The 25014-nt window shown below is 35.9% G+C and overlaps 1 protein-coding gene across 4 annotated transcripts in view; it reads left to right on the top strand.

The window, feature by feature from the left end:
• Positions 1 to 25014, top strand: part of LOC124367696 (inositol-trisphosphate 3-kinase homolog) — a 255077-nt gene that overhangs the window by 220641 nt on the left and 9422 nt on the right. For 2 of the 4 annotated variants that reach the window (XM_046824745.1, XM_046824746.1), the window contains one exon: positions 16616 to 16678. In XM_046824745.1, the coding sequence (XP_046680701.1) occupies positions 16616 to 16678 (63 nt within the window). Of the gene's footprint in view, positions 1 to 8716; positions 8741 to 13762; positions 13919 to 16615; positions 16679 to 25014 lie in introns of those variants that run through there. The other 2 variants (XM_046824747.1, XM_046824744.1) reach the window with 2 other exon arrangements.

Genomic DNA, 25014 nt, shown 5'->3' with positions numbered 1-25014 from the left:
AAAGAAGATAATAAAGTGGATAATTTGAGGGTTTACATTTTGTATATAAAAGATGATTGGAGAAAATGGCATGTTTTATATATATAAAAACTTAACTTCCTTTACTAAAAACAAGTAATTTTAAAAACCCAGTAATTTTCTTAAAAGATATTTCATTAACAAATGTACTTTGATTGATGAAAAATACATCAATAAAACTATTTACTCCCTGAAGCAATAACTTATTTACATAATGTAAAAAATATTTTTAGTTTTAGCTGCTTTATTTGAGTTTGGCAAAAAAAATATCTCAAATAAAATGCCTATAACCCTGGTGAAGAGGTTAAAATTGTTTTATGTGTTTCAGAAATGTTATTACATACAGCTATGTCGTAATTTAAAAAAATAACGTTACCAAAGACTTATGTTTTTAGGTATAAAGCAATAAAGGTTACTCAGATTGCTTTGATAAATAGTGGTACCAAATCTGCTAAATAGGCTTACACATTACTTGCTAGAAGAACAACAAACCTTCAATCGCATCGACGTAAGTATATATAATGTGACTCCTTGATATTTTGCAAACTTAAAGTTCAAGGTCAGAGTTATAATTACACAATTATAAATAACGACACATACGCCGTCGCTTGCGCGTTAAAAATCGAATGATAAGTCAATAATTAAGGATCGTGCGGACCGAATCGGTATGGCGATATTGATAAATGGTCGACCTACGTCATTGTTTTTTTGTATGTAAATGTTGTGTTGCTTCGAATTGCTTTGTCTGTTCCAAATAGGACCGTGTAATGACCACCTGCTATTGGTTGTAGAATGTATTGGCCATTTCACTGTTACGAAGCTGTGTGCAGTTGTTTTGAGGTCATAAAAACTTCCCCCTTCTTCTTATAAGTACCAAATGTGGCCTTCAGTCTCAATAGGCAAAGAGCAAGGTATGTTAGACTAAAACTTGCTTTTAATTCGACATCATGTATGAAGCAAAAAACTGATGGTCAACAATATTTTAGATTTGACCAATCTAGGATTGACTAGGAACTATCTAAGCAAACTGCTATTGTGGATCTTACCTCGACAAAATTCTCTTTAAGGCTGATATAGTAATGCTTTAAGACTTTATCGGTGCTAGCTATTCGTAATTCAGTACATTTCAGTTATGTTCCTGGAGCTGCCGGTTTTGAAGGCAGTGAACTCACTGAGGAACTGCCGAAAAATGGCTCAAAGAATCACGTTTTTGGACCTGAACCGGTTGATGGTACAAACAAGTCAGCTGTTTACCAAGCTATTAAGAAAAAGCTTGCTCTCGTCGGTGGCAGAGTTTCTCCGAGCAATCATTTGGCAAGATAGACATTAAAGGCACTAACACCAAGTCCTCCAAGTTAGTTAGGACAGGTTAGTCCTCCTCCGTAGACTAATGCTTATAGTGTCGGCTCTCTAACCGAGAGATCACGGGTTCAAATCCCGGGGAAGTCCAATCTTGTACTTTGACAATAAAAACCTGTGAACATCGAAGCCGGCATAGCTAAGACGCTGAGGCTTAAATGGAAAAAAAAAACAAAAAAAGATCACCACGTTCATGAACTGGCTAATAAAGCTGAGAAAAGCCCTTTGAAACAGTTAATTTCCCTCATTACTGGACACAGCCAATTCTTATTCTATCATGTGTACTCACTTAATTTTCCACACCATAGCAATAAGTTAATGTTCTTGACCTCACCTTTATTTGTGCTCATCTGAGCCTTATTTACTTGTACGATCTGGCCTTAAACAGGCGTTATTGTGTTAATGGCATTTGCGGTGTATAAATAAATTCAGGAAACACTTGCCCACTTTTGGGCGCATTCATTACTGAAGATCGCAGGTGTAGAGTATGTAATCAGTCGCAGGGAACTACTAAATACATTATTTGAATAACCCTATTTTGAACGCCACAGCTAGGTGATAAATTCTACGTCAGTTTTGGGACAGAAACTAAGCGTCTAGCGGACCCTGGGGAGCGCAGTAGGATTTAGGATGAAGTGTTGGGAACTAGGAGTCCTCTATAACCAAAATCCCGAGTTAGCTCTCGCAAATCTTGTAAAACTGTTGCTCCCAGTTTGTATTTATCAGTTATTCCTGCTCCGTAAATTGTATTTTTCCATTGTTGATATTTATTGGTCCATATTTTCAATAAAGGTGCTGTTCAACTCAGAATCGATCTCTCGAGTGGATCATTCCGTGAATTTAGGAGAGGCGAACTTTTCTGGCGTTGCCAAGACTTATAATGTGAGATATACTAATTGGGAGAGTGAGTCGATTGTCCTCGATTTGTTTATAAAATATTATACAAAAATGCTACTTGGCAATGGGGAAATATAATCAGGTATTAATAGCTCTCACTATCATATCTTGCGAAATGCCAATTTAATGGGTTATGCATTTCCTATAATTGATTTACAAACCGTATTCACCGATAAACCTGTTTTATCTTGTTTTAATAGACGACTCGAGTTTATCTGTAAACCGCGTATAAATCAGTACTTTTTTGAAATTGTCTAACTTAATTACATTTGTTGTGCAGCGATAGCTGTATTTTCATGTACGTATACAGAAATCGTCTTCGTATCTCATTTGACACTAAATCATTGTATTCAGTTGCTCCAAATATTATCAGCGTATCATTCCGGTGTCAACAGATGTTTAAACCGAAACTGCCACTACTGCGTATCCGACTGTACAGTTGAGTTGAAGTAAGCGGAACTGTATCGTGATTGGCTGAAGTTTTATCAACCAACGACCAATATGGCTACTTTATCACAGGCTGCCAACTTTGTCTCCTTTATTGAGGTTTCCCCTCCTTGATTATTTCTAAGGGTTCACTTTTCATTCTATTGGACGTTTAGTTCTGGCTCTGTGTTCGATTTAATTGGTTGGTTGAACTTTAGCCAATCCCAACGAGGATCCGTCTCTTTTAACTCGTCTGTACAGACAGATGCATATTATTGGCTATTTCGATTAAAAGTCTATTAACCGAATATGTTCCCTGTTCTGAGATAGGCAACCGGCGCCAGATGACACAAGTTGTGGTGCAATAACACTTTATCTTTATCAACCAAAGAACAGCATTTAAGTGGGATTGAACATTCAAAAAAGGGTGACGCGATATGACTTTTGATCATAATTATATGCATCTCAGTAATAAAGAGTCTATGTTGTTAATCTGGATAGTGGTCCCCAACATGGTGGAAGTGAGTTAACTTGGCGGGGGCGTATCACGGAAACTCTCATATCTCATTAACAAACGAGATATAGTCTTGATTCAAACTCCATTTTCTGTTAAAATTTGCTAACTACAAAAAGGCTTAACTTCTTCTAGGAAATAAATCGGTTCTTTTCCGTTAATTCACTACCATTAGTTTTATGGTCTGGAATTCCGTTGTAACATTTTCCTTGTGTTCATGACGTTTAAGAACGCACGGCTTTAAGAATATTTATTACATTTACCCATTTTTTTATCTTACCCTTAATTCAAATCCAAAACAAAACTGGGGTCTTTTTCGTTTAAGGGCCAGCACAAAAGACCCTACCTTGCCTATTCAAAACTCAGATCACGCGATTCTTGCCCGCTGCTTGCTCTTAAAAAAAAATTAACTCGAGCTTGCAAAGTCCAAGTCCAGATCAACTCACAAAACTCAGACAGAACTAACACAGGTTTCATTACAGGCAAAAGATAAGCGGCGCGCGTTTATCACTGATAAGATAAGACGAGTTGGTTCTTTTCCGTTAAATCACTTCATTCCAGGTATTTACTATTATTAACTAACACAATTGGCTAAAGAAAACCAAAATTTAATCTAATTTAAGTACAAACATCATTGGTAGTGAATTAACGGAATTCCAGACCATAAAACTAATGGTAGTGAATTAACGGAAATGAACCAATAAATCAATTCCCCAGGGTTAACAAACGGGGTTTAAAATAAAACTGTACAAAATGAGACACTAAACCGTTTAGTTCATAAGGATTAATTTTTGTTTTTGTCTTACGCATTAACATTGTTTACTGAGCTTTTTAGTACCCGGTATTGGTGAACATAAAATAAGTTTTTGAGATATAAGCGTAACCGTAATTCGCTCCCCACTGCGTTACCTCCCCCCATTCTACCATGTTGTGGACAACTAGGCAGGTCAACACCGAGGTGGATAGAACAATAATCAAAAGTCAAACTGCGTTACTTCTTTTCTGCATACTCCCACCCGTAGACGTAACAATATTAGGAATCGAAGAATACAGTGCACACCTTCGTAACACGAAGTTGTTTACTAATAATATTAATGAGCGATCCGATTTAATGTGCTGGACAGCTTTTCATTTTGAATACTTGTATTAAAATCGTAAAAATAATAAACTGCATGTGTGTTCTCCTGATTTCACTGGGCCTATCAAAAACCATGAGTTAAAAATTCAATAATGAATCTAGCTAATTGTGTGAACAACTAGAACCTTTCTAAAAACGTATAGTAGAAATTTGTCTAGGTTTCACTATTGGTACAGCAGCAGAAGTGCAGTTCCTTGTAGTATCAGCCTTGGACGTGGAGACCGGTTCCGCGCGTAAATCAACTAAAAAATGCAACCGGGTTACGTCAAAGAACATCAATTATAGTTCGCTTTTCATGCAATCGCGTGATGTTTTTGTGCAATAATTGCAATCCATTATTTTGAGGCGGGGTCATCCAGCCGCAGGCCGCCCGACCACTGATAGCTCACCTGATAAACCGCTTCGGTTTTATCGCTATTTGCAATTAATCTTCAATTTGTAATAAAAGCCTTACCCTATTGCGATGAAAGTAAGCAATTCGTAAGAGACGTAAAGACCAGACCAGACATTAGTCATGTCAGCGATTGAGAATGCCTGACAACCAGCATCATTCAAACTATGTATGAATCTCTAAAAAATGCAACCGGGTTACGTCAAAGAGCATCAATTATAGTTGCTTTTTATGCAATCGCGTGATGTTTTTGTGCAATTATTGCAATCCATTATTTTGAGGAGGGGTCATCCAGCCGCAGGTCGCCCGACCACCGATAGCTCACCTGATAAACCGCTTCGGTTTTATCGCTAACCGCACTTTTATTGCTACTTCAATTTGTAATGAAAGCCTTATCCTGTTACGATGAAAGTCAGCAATTCGTAAGAGATGTAAAGACCAGACCAGACATTAGTCGTCTCAGTATTCAGAATGCCTGACAACCAACATCATTCAAACTATGTATCTCGTACACATCAGTATTTACAACAGTCCTTGTTTCATTACCTTGGAAATAATATAATGTAACTAAATGATGGAGTAATGAAACCAAGCAACATGTTTTCGTTACTCCAAATTGAAGCTCTCTGATGTGCTATTATTTTTAGATTAAATTAAGCGCCGCCACTTATAATAAATTAAGTGATCAAATTAAAGACTAAATTGAAACCTGAACTTAACTTTACCATTTATACTGTTATAAATTACCAAAGGACTGATGCGGTACAATCAAATACTTTTGGCAATTTTAGTCCAACGTTCCACACCCTGCAAGGTCAGTATTGCCGTCAGTATTTTGTTAGCCTATCTAAGGCCCTGCAAATATAAAAATAATGAAGTGTGTGGTTTCCATTAGTTAGATGATATTTCATTTCGATCAACTGGTCTATTTGTTTAAGTTTCAAAGAATCTACACGCGATAGTCTAGAATCGTCGATGGTTGATTATATATTTCGTCTATGATAGTAGAAACCAAACTGGAACGTAATAGATACCTCCGAACAGATAACAAGATACATTACTCCATAACTTTTCTTATTGATTTTTTGTGTGATTACTAATCACTCACTATTTTAAGTAGTTTAGAATATTTCCTGTTCAACTCCAATGCGATAATAGAATTCGTGCAACTCACGAAGTGAATAGGAAGTATTTTAAAATCTATAACTTGCGAAGGAAACAGGATTTTTTTCCGGGCATTTGCCATCGTTCAATGAAATAAAAAAAATCAGTAACACTCCGTTTCGAGATCTGCAATCTGATTTCTTCTTCAGGTCTCTTTACTGAAGAATAAATCAGATTGCAGATCTCGAAACTTAGTGTTACTGATTTTTTGTTTTCACTGAACGATGGCAAATGTCCGGAAAAATCCTGTTTCCTTCACTATCCTTCCATTGTCAAAATTAAACTTTGATCAAAGAATCTATAACTTGTTTGGGAAATAAGTGTTTGGATCTTTATATAAATAAGTGTTCTTTTTATATTCTATTGTTTTTCTATTATTTTGTTTGAACTCAATTCTAGATAAGTTTTTCTCTATTTATAGACGAGACGAGACAAAAGTCCTGCACAGCTGACTTTACCCGGCGATCTACAACCTGTAGAGTGTAGCACCGCTTATTGGTTTCACGACCTCTAGATATTCCCTGTGTCTGCCGGTAGCGCGGGAACTCATTTAACCCGGGTCAGGAACTCCTGTGGTTCCGCTACACTTGGAACGACGTGGAAACTTTCCGGGGTCGGGCACAACAACTGAGAAGACGCGTTCATAAATGTTTTCACAACATAGCCGGACTAGTGATAGTCGTACCATCAACAAAGCTGTTTACTTCGCCAGTGGCAACATAGTCCTCACTGAGATAATACAGGATGTATTTACATATATTCTGTTTGTTGCAAATTTTCCTAGTAAACATATGATTTCTGTAGTTTGGAGATTCAGTCTTAGGAACATAACGCACACGATATTCCTGAATCGCGTAAGTGTCTCAAGTTGGTTGGCTCTTGAGTAATTGTATCAAATTACCCCAGCAGGGGTTACTTCAGGCTGGTTGTAGCTACACTGGGTACAGCAAAAACTGACATTTAACTTACATCTGGGCAACCCCATGAATCTTCAGGAGCAACGCATCAGTAACCGCAAATGTTGAGGCATTAGGATAAAAGGGTGGATCGGTAGGTCTAGTCTATTGCAGAGGATGACTGTTGGAGTTGGTGGAGCTCCCTTAGTGTGAAAGGCTGTTGCTAGCCTGGACATGAGGGAGTGTTGTTCCTCTCCGCTTTGACTGAAAGAGGCTGGAACAAGCGGGCCTTCCCTTCTTCCAAGGTGACATGACTGAGATATAGCTCGCTATCCTTTCTCATGAGATCTTGACAGGAAGTGGCCCCTAGCCCCAATACTACCAATCCTGGACGACCCTGACATTCCGGAAGCAAGTGCAAAGGTGCTGATGAAATTGGGTCGAAAATGTTGTTTACTTCAAATATCAAGTCGAATTACAGGGAAAGGTGGAGATCTTAAAAGTATGGTCCTTCACGTTTACACAATGATTGATATTGTTGTGATCTGTAATGCTACTAATCTTGCATCCTGCGATTAATGACGCCAAATAATCATGTTTTGGACTGCTTCCGGAATGCAGGATATTCAGGATGACTCTCTCTGCCCGTAGAGTTCCCCATTCTACCAGGTAAGCGTGTATTAGAACCCATGGATGGAAGATGGAGCAATATCGGCCTGAACATTTGCCTGCTCGGACAATATGGAAGTTAGTATTGCTTGTTGTTGCCTCTTACCAGTTGCGGCAAATAATTATATTTGTTCAAAGCTCTTCAATGAAGAGCTTCGAATATGAAGTAGTTTATAAAACCGGTACCTGTAGTCACTTTTTGGTAGTTAAACAGTATTTGTGATGGAAGCGAGACCTTTCCATAACTGTTTCATCTTTTATTATTTACGTATTTAAACATAATAGTCTAGGATCAGACAGCCAATATGCACTGAATAAGCACACAATCTGGAATGTTTCCTAAGAAAGGAATCGTTTGTTAACCGCGCTAATTTTCGTGGAGGTCGAAATGGGAAGGTAGCGAAAGGGTTAAAAATATAAAAATATGTTTTTTTCCTCAGATTATATTTTTTATAGCTTTATATACTTAAAGCCGGCCATCAGACACATAAATATTAGTAGTTATATCCTCGTGAGACAACTAGTCAAAGAGTCTGATAGTCACCACTTTAAGAGTTGTTTAAGAACCACTTTAGTTCACGCTGATTTAAAATTTACTTACATTCTGATCGTTGGTTTTAAGTGTGTAACGTAAAGAAATATGATCTGAGAAAAAATTATATTTTAAACCTTTATGATACCCTCCATTTCGACCTCCACCACCAAAATCAGCGGTTTGATGATCGATTTCTTTCTTAGGAAAAACCGCTCTATCGATTTCATGAAAACCCAGATTGTGTGCTTATACATTTGAAATAAGTTTTCGGTTCCTGGACTAAAATAATTTGAGAACTGTGATACCAATTTGTTTGTAAATAAATGTGCATAGGACAAAGGCCATCCTGCAACGGTAAACAGTAGGTCAAGAATCTGTTTTATCTGCTCTATTGACGCGTTATTTATGCAACGTGTGTTTCAACACCGTTGCCTTTATAAATCAAGAAAGTAAAATAAACTGAACCCACACGGGAGGTTATGACTAAATACAATATTAGTAAAGGCACCAATATTGACGTCAGTAGTTATGGCGTACTACGGTAGGTGCGCCTATTGTGGAACATTCTTAGACCATTTAAATACGCAATACTCGTAAATGGTCTGTAACTTATAATAATTCCTTATAATAACTTTGCAGTTTAAGATTGAAAGCTGTCTTTCAGCTCACATTACAATATTGTTGGCTACTGGCACATTACGCTTGGTGGTCCATACTTGGTTTCATGTCTCAAGTAAGTTTCTTATAATAATTAGTGGTATACACTAACAAAGTGCTGGTCCGTACTTTTGGAAAATCAGTTACTTTTGCCATTTTTCCTATTAAGAATTATCCATATTTTAATGATTTATTAATAATGCATTAAATTCTATGTTGAAACTTTGTTATTGACGATGGAAAGTTTGAAAGGATATCAGGATTTCGAACATTTGCTATCGTTATATGTTACAAAAGGTATAATACAACCTCTATCCTCTTCGTCAGGTGATGGAGGTTATACCTAAAAGTATTGTTGGAAAATAATTGGAAAACATTACTTCAATAACTATATAGTTTCTAAAGAAAGAAGATAAAGTTAGTTAGATTCAACTGTAAACAAATAATTAATGCTTCGTGATTACTGGTATTTCTTTGAAAGATAATGTTATCATAATAAAAGGTGTAATTTTAATAACTTTAAAATAATAGTAATAATAATAGGTTTAAAAAACTTAAGGCTTGTAAACATTAATGCACAAAATAAATATTTTAAGAATAAAAAGTAGGTTTTGATAATTTATATTATATGTACTGTAGATAAGGAAATATTTTATCGTTCTCAAAAAAAAAAATACCTAACACATTTTTCTATAAAAGTGCTATTTTATTAACAAAAATTCAAATTTAAGAAATAATTTTGTTTAGTATTACAATTAATAACTTAATATTTATGGACATTTTAAGGTATTTTAACGTTTATTATGCTTTTATTAATATTACATGTTCACTATGATAAACAGATGTATTCTATATAGTCTCTCATATACAGAGTGTCCCGTAACTTTCTGGACAAAGGCACAATCTTACAGTAATGTTCAGACAACGATGTTTTTTATAATTTATTTCAAACAGCACAGATCAGCTGTCTTATGGGAAATACAGCTAATTATTGTGCTAGCCTATGATCTAATTTTAGTAAAGAAATACATCCTACAGATAAATTAAAATAAATTCAGTACACATGAAATATTTAACACTACACTATCCTTAGTAAGTCTGAATATGTGTATTTAAATTCTTTTGTATCAAAGAACAAAAAGATTAACCAAATTCATAAGATCTGGAGCTGTTGTTTATTTAGTTATATTTTTGGCTATTATCTGGAAAGTTCAATGTGGGCCATGTCTTGGCACAGTAAATCTGCTCTAAATCAGTTATTTATTAATCTCCATAAATAAGTTTGGTGTCTTTAGATTTAGACTAAGTTATTTAAAATATGTTGTATTTTTCATTCTTGAAAAACATTGTTGGTTTTTGAAGATATTCAAAGTAAAACTTTTAATTGGCTGACATTTTGAAAATATTAAAGATGATATCATAATATTTATTTTTTAGTAACTTACCTTAATAAACATGTGATCCAAATTTGGTATAATTTAATGTTTTAAAGATATTAATTGTGTTTCAATAAACATACAGACAGACAGATGGGAAACCAGGCATCGGATAGTTCATATGTTGAACTGTGTTTGTCTTGAGCTGAGCAATAACGTGTTCGTTTTTACATTGCGTATGCCGGAAATTTGTGAAAGCCGGTTTCTGTAGAGTGCATAATCATATACTGCGCATTGCTCGAAGTCGAAAGGAAAAGTATTGAATGAAACGTATTTCATGCATTTATTAGAAATTCCATAGAACGCCAGCTGTGATTTGGGTTCTTTAGTTTACATGGTGCTATCTAGCTTAGGTTAGGTTATGGTAAGTTAGATTAGATAAAGTTCGATTGGGTTAGTTTAGGTTTTCATTTCCTTATCTATTCAATAAGGCGTCACCAATTGTAAAAATTACCGTTAGTGAAATTCATTTTGTACCTTACATTTATTGTTAATAATAATTGTGTGTAATATAAGTAAACTTGCATAATTGTGTATTTTGTGTAGTTACGCGGTTTAGAGCAGGCGCCTCTCACTTAGTCATGTTGTATAGTAATATAATTCAACGAATAAACACTTACCTTTCGTATTCTAACCGCTGTTTTTGATAGCATAGTTAACATTTCATTAATCTCACTTAGTTAACTTATTACATTTAAACACATAAAACCAATATTTAATACTTTTATTTTTGTGAGACCTTTCGATAGCAAGGCTATCTTCGTCAGACACATCACAAAAGTGACTCGAAAGGCCTCACAAAAATAAAAGTATTAAATATTGGTTTTATGTGTTTAAATGTAATAAGTTAACTGTAGCCAATATAAGCTCCTTCTTCAACAAAATCTCACTTGGTGTTTCTCCCTTTAGCTTTCTCAAAAAGTGTTATTAAAGCTATATGTGAAAACCTATGTTGACGTTCGACATTTTCAACAGAATCCTCGTATGCGGCTTCCCCCTCCCATCCTGAGGTTTAGCAGAACAAGTTACTTAGATTATACAATATTAAGACTCCCATTATAACCTAAAAAGTACGTTACTATTGTAAAAAGTACTGAATCACTAGGCATGAAATTCACTCTTAGGTTGCTAACAGTGGGTTTGATTTGCTCCCTAGCCAGATAGGAAATGGTACGATAGCAAGGGTGGAACTGATGAAACAGGAGCCAACAGACTACCAACGATGCCCGCATAGCCAGCCGTGGTTGTAAAAAGACTTCCCCGCCAGGATTCCTGGAGTTTTGTGAACGTCCTCCTGCCCACATCCAGTTTGTCTGGTCTAAACACTAATTGTTCAATTGATGGGTTTAGATACCTTGACGTCTTCAAATCTACCGATAAGTTTATCAAAAGCTGAAGCCCATCTGGTATCTCCACGCAACCGAGCCAGTACAGAAAACCCTGCAGAGTAAGCAAGATCGTCCTAGAAGAATTTGAGAAGGGCCAATGATGACAATGGATCGGATGGAAAGAATGGATTGATGGTAGGGCTGACGGATGAAATGAGGTGAGCTTTGGGCTCTGTACATACAACTACATACAACTTTGGACTTTAAACAAATACCCAGTGCTTTTCACCTGAATGAGCAAAATCCAGATAAATTTCATTGGGACTTGTTGTGTTGGCGTGCAGTGTCGTTCTTAAGCGAGAAAGCATTGAAAATTCTCTCCTGTCATACACATAAAATAATTATCTTCTCCTCCCATATTCGTCTTAAGGCGCTGTTAAGAAAAATAACCTGTAAGCTATATTGCTAAACACGCGAGATTTATGTTTAGGTACCTCAATTTATCGTGCCTCAATTTCTATGAAAATAATACTTTTCATATTGACACACTGTATATGGCGGTTTACAATGTTTAAGTAATCTCCTATAAAAACAAGCAATGCTGTTGTAAACCACTTTTTTGTTTAATGAATGTCGTTACGTCTAACCCCCACTTGAGATTACCCACCTACTGCAACTTTATCGCATGTTATGATAATGTTCATTGCCGCGTGGTGTTGAGGCCATTGGAGATGATTTGAATAGCGCACGTTTCGGTGCACGTGAAACTTTGCATCCCGACTGTCATACGGGGATCCATTAGCTCTCGTGTACACGGCGTATGTTATTCTGTGAACTGAACATGACCGTCCATAACTAGAGGTGTGGTGTGGATAGTTCCTACATTTACAGTACGATATCTATCCGTGTACAGATGTCATGTGAGTCACTTCTTGTATCGTGTTAAAATTTCCCCACAGATTAAAACTGAATGACTAAATATGTTAGTTTTGGATTTGGTGATATCATTATTGGGTGGCGAAAGCTCCGCACATACTCTCCGTTCGTATTGCTATTTCCAACGGTCCAGTTTGTGCTGTCATTCCTTTGTGAGCGAAATATACACGGTCAGTGTGGACTGTCAATTCCAGCTGTCCAGTTCAGGTTGTCAGTTCTGTAAGAATTGTAGTCACGCGATCATTGTGAACCGCCTGTGCTAGTCATCATTGCTGTCATTGCTGGTCTGTGCTGTGTTGCCATTGCGTTTGTAGTTTGGAATGCTAGTTTTAGCTGCTCAGTTTGGATTGTCATTTTCAGCCACTCAGTTTAGATTTTCAGTTCTGTTAGAAGTAAAGTCAATCATAAACACAACCACTGTGGACTATCAATTTCAGCTGTTCATTTGGAATGTCTGTTTTGTGTGAGCGAAAGTTAAGCAAATAAACGGTCAGTCAGTGTGGACTGTCAGTTCAATTTGAACAAACGCTATTTTGTGTGTGTGTATATTATATATATATAATTATCAGTTTGGACTGTCAGGTCAAACTATTCGGTTGGAAATGCCGTTCGCAATGAGCGCAATCCATGCATACAGTCATAAATTCGATTTGGGCAGTCATAGTCAGATCACCGTGTTGGATGTGTCAGTTGTATATGGACTTACCGTTTCTTCGAGTTGTGAATGAATAATTAATTTTAATCCGCGAATTTGTGTTGTTATATGAAGTGAGCTCATGCTGAACTCATTTTACGTATGTTCGCACCGTCGGTTTTGACTGTCAATTTGGTTTGGAGAGTTGAAAATTTATATACCGAACTGATGGGTTGTATATGGTAGTATTGTGTCATTTTTACCCGTAAAGACCCAAAAAATGTCAAATATGAAAAATGTGGACCTCGATGGATCCGCTAATCTAATTGTCACATGTTTCTCTGCTATTATTATCGTCGTTATTATAAAGCTGTTTTACACAAAATAATAACGAGAACTCATGTTTTATAAACCGCCGTCAGTATTGTGATTACATTAATAAATATTGTAATTGAAATTTTCCATTTCTAAATCTGATTTGTGGCAAATTTGGAAGACGGTGCCAAGTTTTGAAAGTGTATTGACCACAATCAGAAAACATTTTTCATTAAATTACGCTGTTTTACCACCTTATCTTATCTGGGTGGTCATCAGGAAAACCGAACAGTCTTGACCCAATAATTTACCAGTAAGCGATACCGGCAAGCGATAGCTACATCCTCTACAACTTGCGTCACTCGGTTCTCCCAGGAAACGAGGAGGTTTGGACCCTCAGTCTGGCGCGGTCACCAGCACAGTCGATGTGTTCTCCCATCGTGTTCTCTGAACTCGAGTTAATGATGAATCTCAGAGCCAACAGCTGTTGTGGTTGGCGCCTCACACCGACTGTGTGGTGTGTGGACCTGTGTGGCACAATGTCGCGGTCGAAGCCGGTACACGGTACACGCGAGTTAGCGAGTTCATTCAAACCCAACTATCAGGTGGGTGGGTTGAAAACACGCTAATTTGATGTTCGCATAGGTGTATGTCCACTATGTAATCAGTTTCTAGTGTATTGGATCCTGCGTTATTGGCGCTACGACTGGTTCACCCTAATTTTTAAGGGTTTCACTCCAAATAATCATTTAGTTTACTAGATTTAACTCTCCGCCTAGTTTCGTAATAAATTATCAGGCGAATGGACCGCTTTTGTTCATGTTATGTACTGTTGTCGTGAGGAACACCATTTTTATATCTAATTGGTTTTATTGTTTCCAATATTGAACAAATTAAAAACAACTGAAATTGTTCAATTAAAAGTTTTGTTTTAGATTGGCAATACATATTGTAGCCGATTTTCTATACAGTTTTATAAGGCTTATTTAAATGTTGTGAACAGTATTTTAATTTCTTGATATTGGCAATGTCGCTATTTTAATATACTTATGATTACGTATCTTCAGGTATAATTTAAAATCGGTTTCCGTCACTTAGATTGACAAAGGCAGGTTGAAGTTTTGTCCAGATTTACATACATCAGTGTAGTTCCATACCGGTAGTGTTGTAAGTGGAAGAAGGCCGGTGGATGTGTCGTTACCATGGCAACTGACAGCTCACACTTTGAAAAAAGAGTTCCACGCAGTTAATATTGTGATTTTCTGCGTAGAAAAATAATCAGGACTGATATAAAAGCAAGGACTTGCTTGTGACAACCAAAATGCGACAACATCCTTCCACTCATAAGTCTCTGAGCTCCTCACCGAAGTCATTTTTTTATGTTTAGTTTTAAAAAGATAAGGTCCCTGTATATGAGCCTGTGTGATTATAACGCGTATAATGTTTGTGAGTTTTGCCAAATACATACTCAATTCCGTCATGACTGTATTTCCCTCAGTGGTGGTATTTTGAACATTTTAATGAGTGATTTGCACTATCAAACTAAATAAATTACCTGAAAAACGCCTGACCCAATTTAGTCTATACTTTCAGGATCTATTTATTGTAATTAAATCGGCACTGTGGCGTGTATGATTTTGGTTTGTGGCATTACATCATATAGCGACCACCGTTAACTGTGTGATAACCAATATATTGTTTGTATAAAAAATGTTACTCGACCCAAATGTTACTAACTCTTCATGAAACATTCAACGTTAATTACCATTCCTCATCCACATTCGAACAGTCAGCGTTCTCTTGAGTCCAACACTGGCGTTAAAGAAAAGATAAATTTTAACCCTTCAGTTTCCGCCCGACTAAGTGAAAGTTTTGTGCGGGGGAGGGACTTTAACATTTAAAACAGAATCACCGATAAAATAAGTAACTTTATTGGGTTCTTTGTTGTTACTCGTAGAACTGCTATAATTTTAATGGGCTGATGGTATGTTAAATATAACCCAAAGCGGCGTGGAAGAAGCCGCGTTTTTGGAGCAGTTAAAATCTGGACACAATTCTAGTCCAGTTAACGCAAATGTTTCATGGGCGTTACGGTTCTTGCGAAGTCGCAGAGTTGTGGCATAACGATAAATGTCGAGCGTGTCGAACTGTTTCGCACCACCGCTAGTGTACAATTTGCCCAGGTTGACAGTAGTTACGTAAGGTGTATTGTCGTGAGGCATTGCGAAACTGTGTAAGTGCATTTTCCAGGATTTCGTTTAGATCGATTACTCACTCGTATTCATGTTCCTTCATTGCCTGAATCATAAACAGATACGATTTCGTTAAAAGATTAAACACAAGAGAGAATGGTGGTACGCACATGTCTAGTCTTAGTTCGCCCGACTATTACACTGGCGGTCAGTGTTATCTATATGACACAGGACCTCGTAGCTTTGCTGCCCTTTGAGCTAGTTTACCCCAAAATCAATAGAGATCGTGCTTGAACCAAGAGTAACCCAATTAACCAAGGTTTAAGTTTAAGTGCCTAGAGTCCTTCATATCAAGAATTGTATACTCAACGTCGCAATTTTAAAAAGTACGTTTCGAGTTCTCAACTGGTTACGACTTCTTGGCCACTGTTGTGCAAACTTATCTCGTGTTTTCTTCATTCGTAACCTTAGTATCGACTGAAGAACACATAGAAACTTAATATTTCGTAGGTGAGGGTTTTTGCACTTCGGGTCTGATTTAATAAGAACCCAACAGGTCATTCAATTCAAAATTGTGTGGTTGTCTTTCCGCCTAGTCGATATGTCTTACAATCTTAGAGATTTGAAACTCTTGTTCCAAGGCATCATTCTGCAGCAAAGCTGACCTGCCTTTGGTTACGTTCTGTCCGCTCCCTCGAAAATAGCTTCATACAATGAAAGGAAAACAGGATTGTGGACATTTTTGTCATCTTTTAGTGCTACAATAAAAGGTGTTCGTTTCTCAAATCATCGTCAGTGGTGAACTGTAAAGTGATGGTTGTAAATTTAACTTAACGACGTGGTGTATTGTATCCCACAGCCATTGTCTAGGTTCGTGTTATTATGCTTTGGTATTTTTATTTGTGTAACACGTTGAATTGTTATATTTTTTGTTACACTTTGCTATGAATATGTAATGATTTATGAACAAAATAAAAAATAAAATTTAGTTCAAAATGTATTGGAAATAACAATAAACAGTGTACAGGCATGTACATAAATGTATATTATTTTACTTTGAAATGACTATACAATCTATTGGCAACTAATTTGATCTCTGTTTTGTTTTAGTGGGACTCCAACAAGGAACACCACTCGGAACGCTGCTGTGTCAAACACAAGCTCCTGTGCTGGGTGAGAATACTCGTATGTCTCTGTCTTTATGTTCGACTAACGCCTCTAATATGGTCTCGGCTCTGGCCTGAGTGACTGTAAATAATCGCTCAATTAAGGCATGTTCGTAATTGGTAGATGGTAATTAATTTATAACAAGGTTCACAACATTAAATAAGGTTCACGTGCCGCTGTATTCTAAACTTAGAGTGGTGAAACTGAGTCAAGATCCCTAATTTTCTGACGGTATTTAATGATGGAAGTAGCTCTTATAAACTGTTAAAACTTTTTGTATTGGATTCTAACTTTTTATAAGTTTTGGGAGTTTTAATATGTTTTGTCGTTGTGGCCAATCCGGACGGCGGTTAGGATGCATGTGTGTAGGTGTCTAGCTGGTAGTTCTTTTCTTTGTAAGGTTTCTCTACTCCTGAATTTCTCCTCTCATTCTGGAACGCTTAGTTATTGTGTCGATAACCTTATGTAGTACATCGTCAATCCAGTTCTACTGCACTTGCCTCACCTTGCTTGGTTATAGATACACCGCATGTGTCGGCTATTACAGTCCGTAGCTAACATTAGAATCTGCGAAAAGAAGTCACGTTTTTAACTATCGGACAGTATCCAAACGTTAAGAATGACAGAAATGTTATTGTTGGTGATTGTTTGTTTAACATACTTCGGTTTATATTAAAGCTACTGGCGAAATTCGAGAATTGAGAATCTATTTTTTAAGATTCGGAATTGGATTCAGAAAATTCTGAATGTGTTTATCACGAATTACTAAAAATAAAAACTAATTTTTCATTATTCTTATTTGTTTTTATTTCCTGCCACGATAGTACAAAATATGCATAAGCTAAAGAAGGGTAAACGTTTAAAATTGTACATCTCTGTAGAAAATAGTTTTAATAAATTGTTGTCATTTTTGTATAGAATTCTCTAGAGTTAGATTTACATAAGGTACATCTGAGATAATCCTCTATTTTCCTGACGTAAACTTTTACAATTAAACAATTTCTTGTATTTATAAAATGGAAGAAAAAGATTTATCCATGGTATCTGCTTAAAACTTGTGCATAATTTGTATTATAGATTAAATATAAATATAAATTAGTTACATCATATATTAGTGTTATTGTTCATAGCTGATAACAACTACATACCAGTTAATTCATGTCACAAGCAGTTGAGAACACAAATTATCAATGTCTTTAACAATTATTATAGAATTTATTAATAAAATGTACCCAATAACAACATGTAACAATGTAAAAAAACAATTTTATTAATAAACACTAATACAAATACCAAAATATAGCCTATAGTAAAAAAAAACATGTTCTAGTATATTCTTAGAAATACTGTATAACTGATACAGTCAATTTACCAGGACGTATTGTTTCATCCTGACAAGTACAATTATCAGTATCCGTAATCGATAAGGCAAGCCGTGACACATGGATACTGTGCGTTTTTATATTTAATCAATTTATAGTTGTGTATGGGATTAAAATTTGTCTCCTTCACGGAGAATATCGAAAATATTTTAATAACAGTGTTTTTAATAATTATAGACACACACGCGTGCTCATGGTTTTACACAAAACGACTTAGGTGACACTCCTGCGACTTTCATACGTCATTTCAATATTGTCTCAAAATGGACACGAAACTCTACGGACATGGGATTTAATTTTTACTTATATCTCTCCGCAATATACACATAACGTTGCTATGGTGGGAAGGGTTTATTCTATGCGAATGACAAGTTTAGCTCCATTTCACTGTGTCTGAAATCTGACACTGTTATAGGTATGACTCCTGGAATCTGGAGTCGCCGTCTGTTTGAGCAGATCCGCACAAATGGATAACGAAGACGTTCAAAATGAACTCTTTGCGTCGTTTCTATGCCTGATTACCCAGCAACCAGCCCAGTGTAATCCACTGGGGGGGGGGGGGTCTCATTGTATCATGTGCGCAATTGAGCCACACTATGATGTTTTAGCCACGATCTTAAATCACGGCGGAGCAACCGAGTTTTCTGCACATAAGTAGCTATGGTGATTCAATGTAAATTACAAGTTTATTTGCATCGTTTAGCTGTGATGTTGTTAAGAGTTCGTTTTGAATGTATTTGTCGTCAAGTTTTCCTGATACCTCCAAACTGACGGGGACCCCAGATTCCAGGAGTCAAGTGTGTGCCAGTGTCTGATTTCAGGCAGTGCAAGAAGTGGAAGGTGAAAAGGGACTAAACTTAACATCTCCAAAATGGGCGATCTCTGATTCCAACAAGTCCGGTGGACAGACTTCAATTATGACCGACTTGCAATCAATGATGATCTAGTGTGGCATGTAGAAGCTGTCAGAAGTGCTTGGTGTATTTTGCTTAGTCTGCAGCATGTATTGGATGCGACTTTTACATTCAGAACAAAAATCGATACTTTCCAAAACTGGATTACCAGGAAAGCATGGAAAAACAACACGTCCTCCTAATCTATCTAATGTTTCGTTCCCGGGAACTGTGAAACTCTGTGTAGCACCTGCGACTCTGATGAGCGCCAGTGAGAACCGGATGCCAGCGTCGGTTTATTGGCCGGTAATCGAGTTAATGGAGTCAAGCGACAGGAAAATCTAATCAGCGTCATCGGTAACTCCACACGTGATATCCTGACATGTCAGTCATAACATCAGTGGTGCCAACTGTCGGCTGGTACAGGGAAGTCACACTTTTTATGTGACTTTTTTCTGCCTGAGAAATAAATATCCTTTCCTACAGAAGATAATTACAAGTGTTTAGATCTACAAGCTAATGAGTGTAAACCATTATATAAACTGGTTAGTGGATGTTAACCAATCAGCTGATAGTATGCCGGTTAGTGGGTTGAGAATAACTGGCTAAGCAACACGTGCTTTTTAGATACCGGCTGTTTAAAACTAAATACAAATACTCTCATAAGATTAACACTGTAAGATTTACTGTATACAGTATGAGGTTGAGTGGTAGAGAGGGTTTGATAGCCCTAACTCCGCATCTGTAATAAAGGCATTTTTAATTCATTCATTAATCCTTCATTAATTGTTTTCAATTGATACCAGATGTGTATATCTTATAAATAGAAGTGAATCGCAAAGTGCGTTACTAAGCGCTAATCTCGAGAACGGCTGGACCTATTCGGCTAATTCTTTTTGTACAATATTCGTTCAAGTCCGAGGAAGGTTTATATGAAGATAAATATCGGGAAATTTGCTTTAAATATTTTTGAATTCAGGAAGAATCGTAATAGTTCTTATTTATCATCTAAATAAAAACTCACTAAACAGTAAATGTTACACTTTCGATTGACGTTCGTCAAAAACGTTGACACATTTGTTCAAATTTAAATCTTAGAACAGTGCATGAACAGTAGTGACGTAGATAGCAAAAACAAACTTAATATTTAAGTTTTACTCCTGGTCGCGCCAGTGACGAATTTAAAATATCTAATGCATTGTAAATAATATTTAAACACTGTTATAACACCAACTGTTATGAACAAAGCTGTGAATTTTTTCATATAAAGTGGCTTCCTTGATATTGTGATATGGCATTTTTACAGTGACTTGAGAAAAAACATAGAAATGAACACTAACATGCATCAACGGTCCATTCTTTTCCAGAAAACGTCAAGGTGTATATAACGCAAAACTATATATACACTTACTCCCTTATCATGGAAGTAGATAGGATTTCCCCCTAAACAGTAATACATTTTTTATTTCTATTTATCCCTAGGGATAACAAGACAGACTCAAATATGTCATTGGAAATATCTTACACCAAACGTAGACGCTTTTTGACCGAAGTAGGTTTCCGAAAGCTACACACATAATATATTTTTATCAGGACAATAAGTGAATTTAAAAGGATGAAAGTACACAGCTTTTAAGGCGTTATATGCTTCTCAGCAGTACTTATGTGTCAGCAATACTTAGGTTACATTACATAGGTTTGTTTATAGATGTATATTTCGTCGAGCAAGGCACATCTTAAGTTAATGAAATATAATTTAAGAAAATTACAGGGTTTTTTAAATACCTATTTTTAGTATAGTAAGTTTTTATAAGTTTTTATACATAAATCATGCCTTTTTCTCCAACCATATTTTATATAAAAACTGTAAAACCTCAAATTATCCACTTTTTTATCTTCTTTGGAGATGATTACAATATTAAAGTTTAAATATATATATATATATATATATATATATAATATATGGGTGTTGCGTTATTACGCGTGTTAAGTTTGCCATCGTTTAGTAAACAATGAGATGTATCGCCTAGTCAACAAATTGCCTGTTATAAATTTGAGACGCACCCGCCTGTAATTGTATGTATTTAAAGCGAATGAGAACGAGATGGGCGAACGGGAAGTTGTAGCCTTGTCACTGTTTCCTAGCAAATGGGATTAATTAACAGCCTGGCGAACACTCTTCCTCAAGTAACGGATAACGCATGTTAGTCGCTGTTTTGTTGGTTTACAAGACGTCTAACTAACTGGTCATTGGGATTTTGAAAGCCTGGTCTCTTCCGGTTTCTGGGAAATTTAACAACAATAACTGTTGTACCTACTCTTGTTCCCATTCGGAGGTACAGATTTGTCACTGGCTAAGATTCACTGTTTGCTAGCAAATGGGATTAATTAATAGCCCGGAGAACATTCTTCCTCAAGTAACGCGTACAACTGTTAGCCGCCGTTATATCAATTTACAAGACGTGTACTGAGCTGTGGGATTTTTAAAGTTTCGAATCTTCCGTGTTCTCGGAAATGTAACAATAACTCTATCCCTGTTCCAAATCGGTGGTCCGTCGACATTCGTCATCTGTTTTGTATGACATCAGTGACCTGTTCGTAGAAAGTCATTCATTGAGGGATTCACACTTACAAGGATATCAGAGAAAGGCCAGGAATTGTCAAATATAGAAGTGGAGAGAGTTCTATATCGGAAACATCAAAGTACAAGTAACATTGTAATAATTGGTGAAACTTTCCTCAGCGACTGTTTTCACTATGAATACGGTTACAATACAAAATTAACTTAACTTTTGTAACTCATATCCGGGGTGGCGGAACTAGGACTTGGCTTGAGGAGGGGATGGGTATGATTGAAACATACTGGAGGGTATGGAACAAATCTAAATTGTAATAAATGAAATATGCCTAATTCAAAGTAAAACATGAACTGCTTGCTGTATTTCAGACAAGTTGGATTGTGGCTATACGAATATATTTTCATGTTATGGCTCTTAGGGGTGGAAGGGGCCATCCTCCAATAGTCTTATCTTTCATTTGTTCCATAGGTGTCTCTGCTCATAGCGTCTGTTTTAACAACATTTTTCGATTTCAACAGATCCGTAATTTTCTTCTGCCTCTTACGTGAACGTTATGTATTCGAACATAAATGTGCTGGCATCTGTTTTATACAACGCTTGCCATATTTCACAAACTAGCTTTTCATTAAGCTCTATTGTCCACACTGGTGATACAGTTCAATTTCAGTCACTTGATTGTTTTAATAACCTTTCACAGCGTTGTATTGTTCGGTGGTCCGTTATGTAACTAAACCACGCCTACCGTCCAGGGACGTCCAGTCGTCTGAAATCAGGTTATTCCTCTACTATTAATACATCCTAATCCGGCTTATGTGTGTGAAACAGTTGTTGTGGAAGCAAACGTCCCATAGTTTGTGTAGTTTAAAACGACTGCTCCTAAATTGTCTGGAAAATGTAATAACGTTGTTCTAAACGAAATGTTCCAATGACAAAACTGCTTCCTCCAGAAAAAAGATTATCTTGTTGTGGGTTATCGTCATTTTAATATTTTAAAATTAATCTCGTACCATGAAAATTATGTTTTGTGATCATCGTCATCGTCATAATTATTACGTTAATATATATCTTGCACAAATTTGAGCAGTATACAAATTCAGAGTGGCTGAATTAATTTGTTTCATATAATCAATATTCGGAGCTGAAAGTAAGTGTGTATTTCTTTGACTATACTCTTCAACCACAGTTTTATTTCTATACACAATAAAATTTATGTAGTCTCGTAGAGGCGTAGACCAGAGTTTCTTCCAAAGGTCGACGTCGTATGACTGTACTGTACTGTCAGATGTAGCTTGATACGAAAGTTGCGTAAGCCGTTTATTCTTTCTGTGTAACTTATAGAAATGGCGTCTGTGACGAACTCATAGAGTGTCTGAACTCGTTAAAACGACAAAAGTAATTTATCAGTTCTACTGTGCCAGTAGCGTCAGAAGTAGACTGGGAATCCAAACCTATAAATAGACTAATCTCTGTACAAACAAGTGAAAACGGAATTTAAACCCTATTAAATGTTGTGTCCCTATTGTTCTAGGGACAATGAGAGACTAAGATAAGCCCATTTTTGAAGAGTGTTCAACGCTTTATTTTTTTTTTCGTTTTATAGTTCTAAGACAACACCTTTTGGAGAAAAGCTGTCATGTTTTAAGTCTAGAACATTTCAGGGTAAATAATTATTTAATTTTAGGTTTAGTAGATTCGTAAATATTGTCGTTCAAATGTCGGTATCATTCAAACAAACACAAGGAAATTGTGATCCTTTTTTTAGTGTTTCTGTAAAGTGGTGAAACTTCGTTTTCACGAGAACATTGCAGTTCCTTAAATAGGTGTAAATGTTCTATAATTTGATGGAAAATTGCCAAATGTTTACAACTATAGTACACTGTTTCCGTACCTTTGTAAGTTATGATGGCGATATAGAGTAGGGTAAAATGTTGTTAGTACAATTTTAAAATAAAAATATAATAGTAAAATAAAATAATAGTCTTTCATCTTTCATTGTTGTGTATAGTTTCTATGCAATATTTCGCAAATGTTTTACAAATATTAAAATTTTGTATTTTCATATAAATTGTTCTATGGAAAGCTTATATTTTCATGTTTAGAAATGTTTGTACAAGTACAACGGAAATGTAGATTTTTTATATATTTTTTAAAACTATACGTTTCCAAAAGATATTTACTATTTTTCCTCAAGAGGAATAAATGTTATATAATTAATAAACCAAACTGTCAATATGCTTTTAAAATATTTATTTGTTAAAGGAGCGCACAATAATCAAGTAACTCTTGGGAAATGTGACGTTTAAAATCAAAAATAAGGTAGATGATGTAGTAATGGTTGTTGTTCGAGGGAAATGTAAGAGAATAACGAAGACTATATTAAATAGACTGTATTTTTAGTTTGTAAACTCTTGTTTTGTATATTATTGGGTCACAAAAAGAAATTGTGATTTGTGTTCTAAACACTACGATAGTTGTCAACATTGGAATTAAGTTTAAATTATTTAATTTGTTAAAAATTAATTTCATTCTTCAGCCTAGCGTACATTTTATGTAACATTATGTAATAAATAATAATAATAATAATAAAAACCTAGTTTCTGTCTCGTATATAATATACAATATAATTTAAATGAAATTTTATAAAAAATAAAGCTATAGTTGATAATTTTTGGGTAGGTCTAGTCCCTAACCTTTTCATAAATGACGCATATTCATGTTATGTTCAACTTTTAGTATTGTATACTGCCGTAATTTTAGAATTTCCACAGGTAACGATTTCGATTGAAAACATTCGTTGGCTAAAAGATATGATCGCCTGTTTATAATACTCTGGTCAATGTTATCCAATATAGACCTCTCAAACTATCCAAGACGTACAACAAATTATAAATCGCAAACATCTGAAAGGATAATAGAATTTCGTACATTTGCGTTATGTGTTACAGCATGCATAACACAACGTTTCGAGGATTGAAATCTGTCCTCCTCTTCTGGTGCGAGTATAACTTTTCCTTCTCTACTCTTTTCTATCTTTCCTTCCTTTTTTCATGAATAACGCACCTGAAGAAGAGAATATAGTTCACTCCTCGAAACGTTGGGTTATACATTTTCTAACATATAACAATGGAAACTGTCCGAATTCCTTTTATCCCATCAAAGGACAGCCAGTTGTGTTTTACGCACAATTAAAGCTAAGCCTCGTATTGGTATACGTATTTCCATTAAATTTTAGTTTCAATCATTGGTTTTTGTAATTACCGTGTAATCGTAAGATATATGACGATTGCCATGTCACAAACGTCGTCGCATCGTCAGAAATGTTATGACAAGACCTGCTTGCTACATTTAGGTCAACGTCAGACGGTGACGTTTGGCTAAAAGTGAGTTGTAAACTTTCGTTCCCCGAGGCTCTTGAATTCCTGAGCTTTATCACTGGGAGTGGCGATGATAAGGTAGAGATTGATACTAGTCTCAAGTGTTGATAAGAG

This window comes from Homalodisca vitripennis, chromosome 8 (genome assembly GCF_021130785.1).
Source record: "Homalodisca vitripennis isolate AUS2020 chromosome 8, UT_GWSS_2.1, whole genome shotgun sequence".
Taxonomy (NCBI): Eukaryota; Metazoa; Arthropoda; class Insecta; order Hemiptera; family Cicadellidae; genus Homalodisca; species Homalodisca vitripennis.
This window is presented reverse-complemented; position numbering and strand designations above follow the sequence as displayed.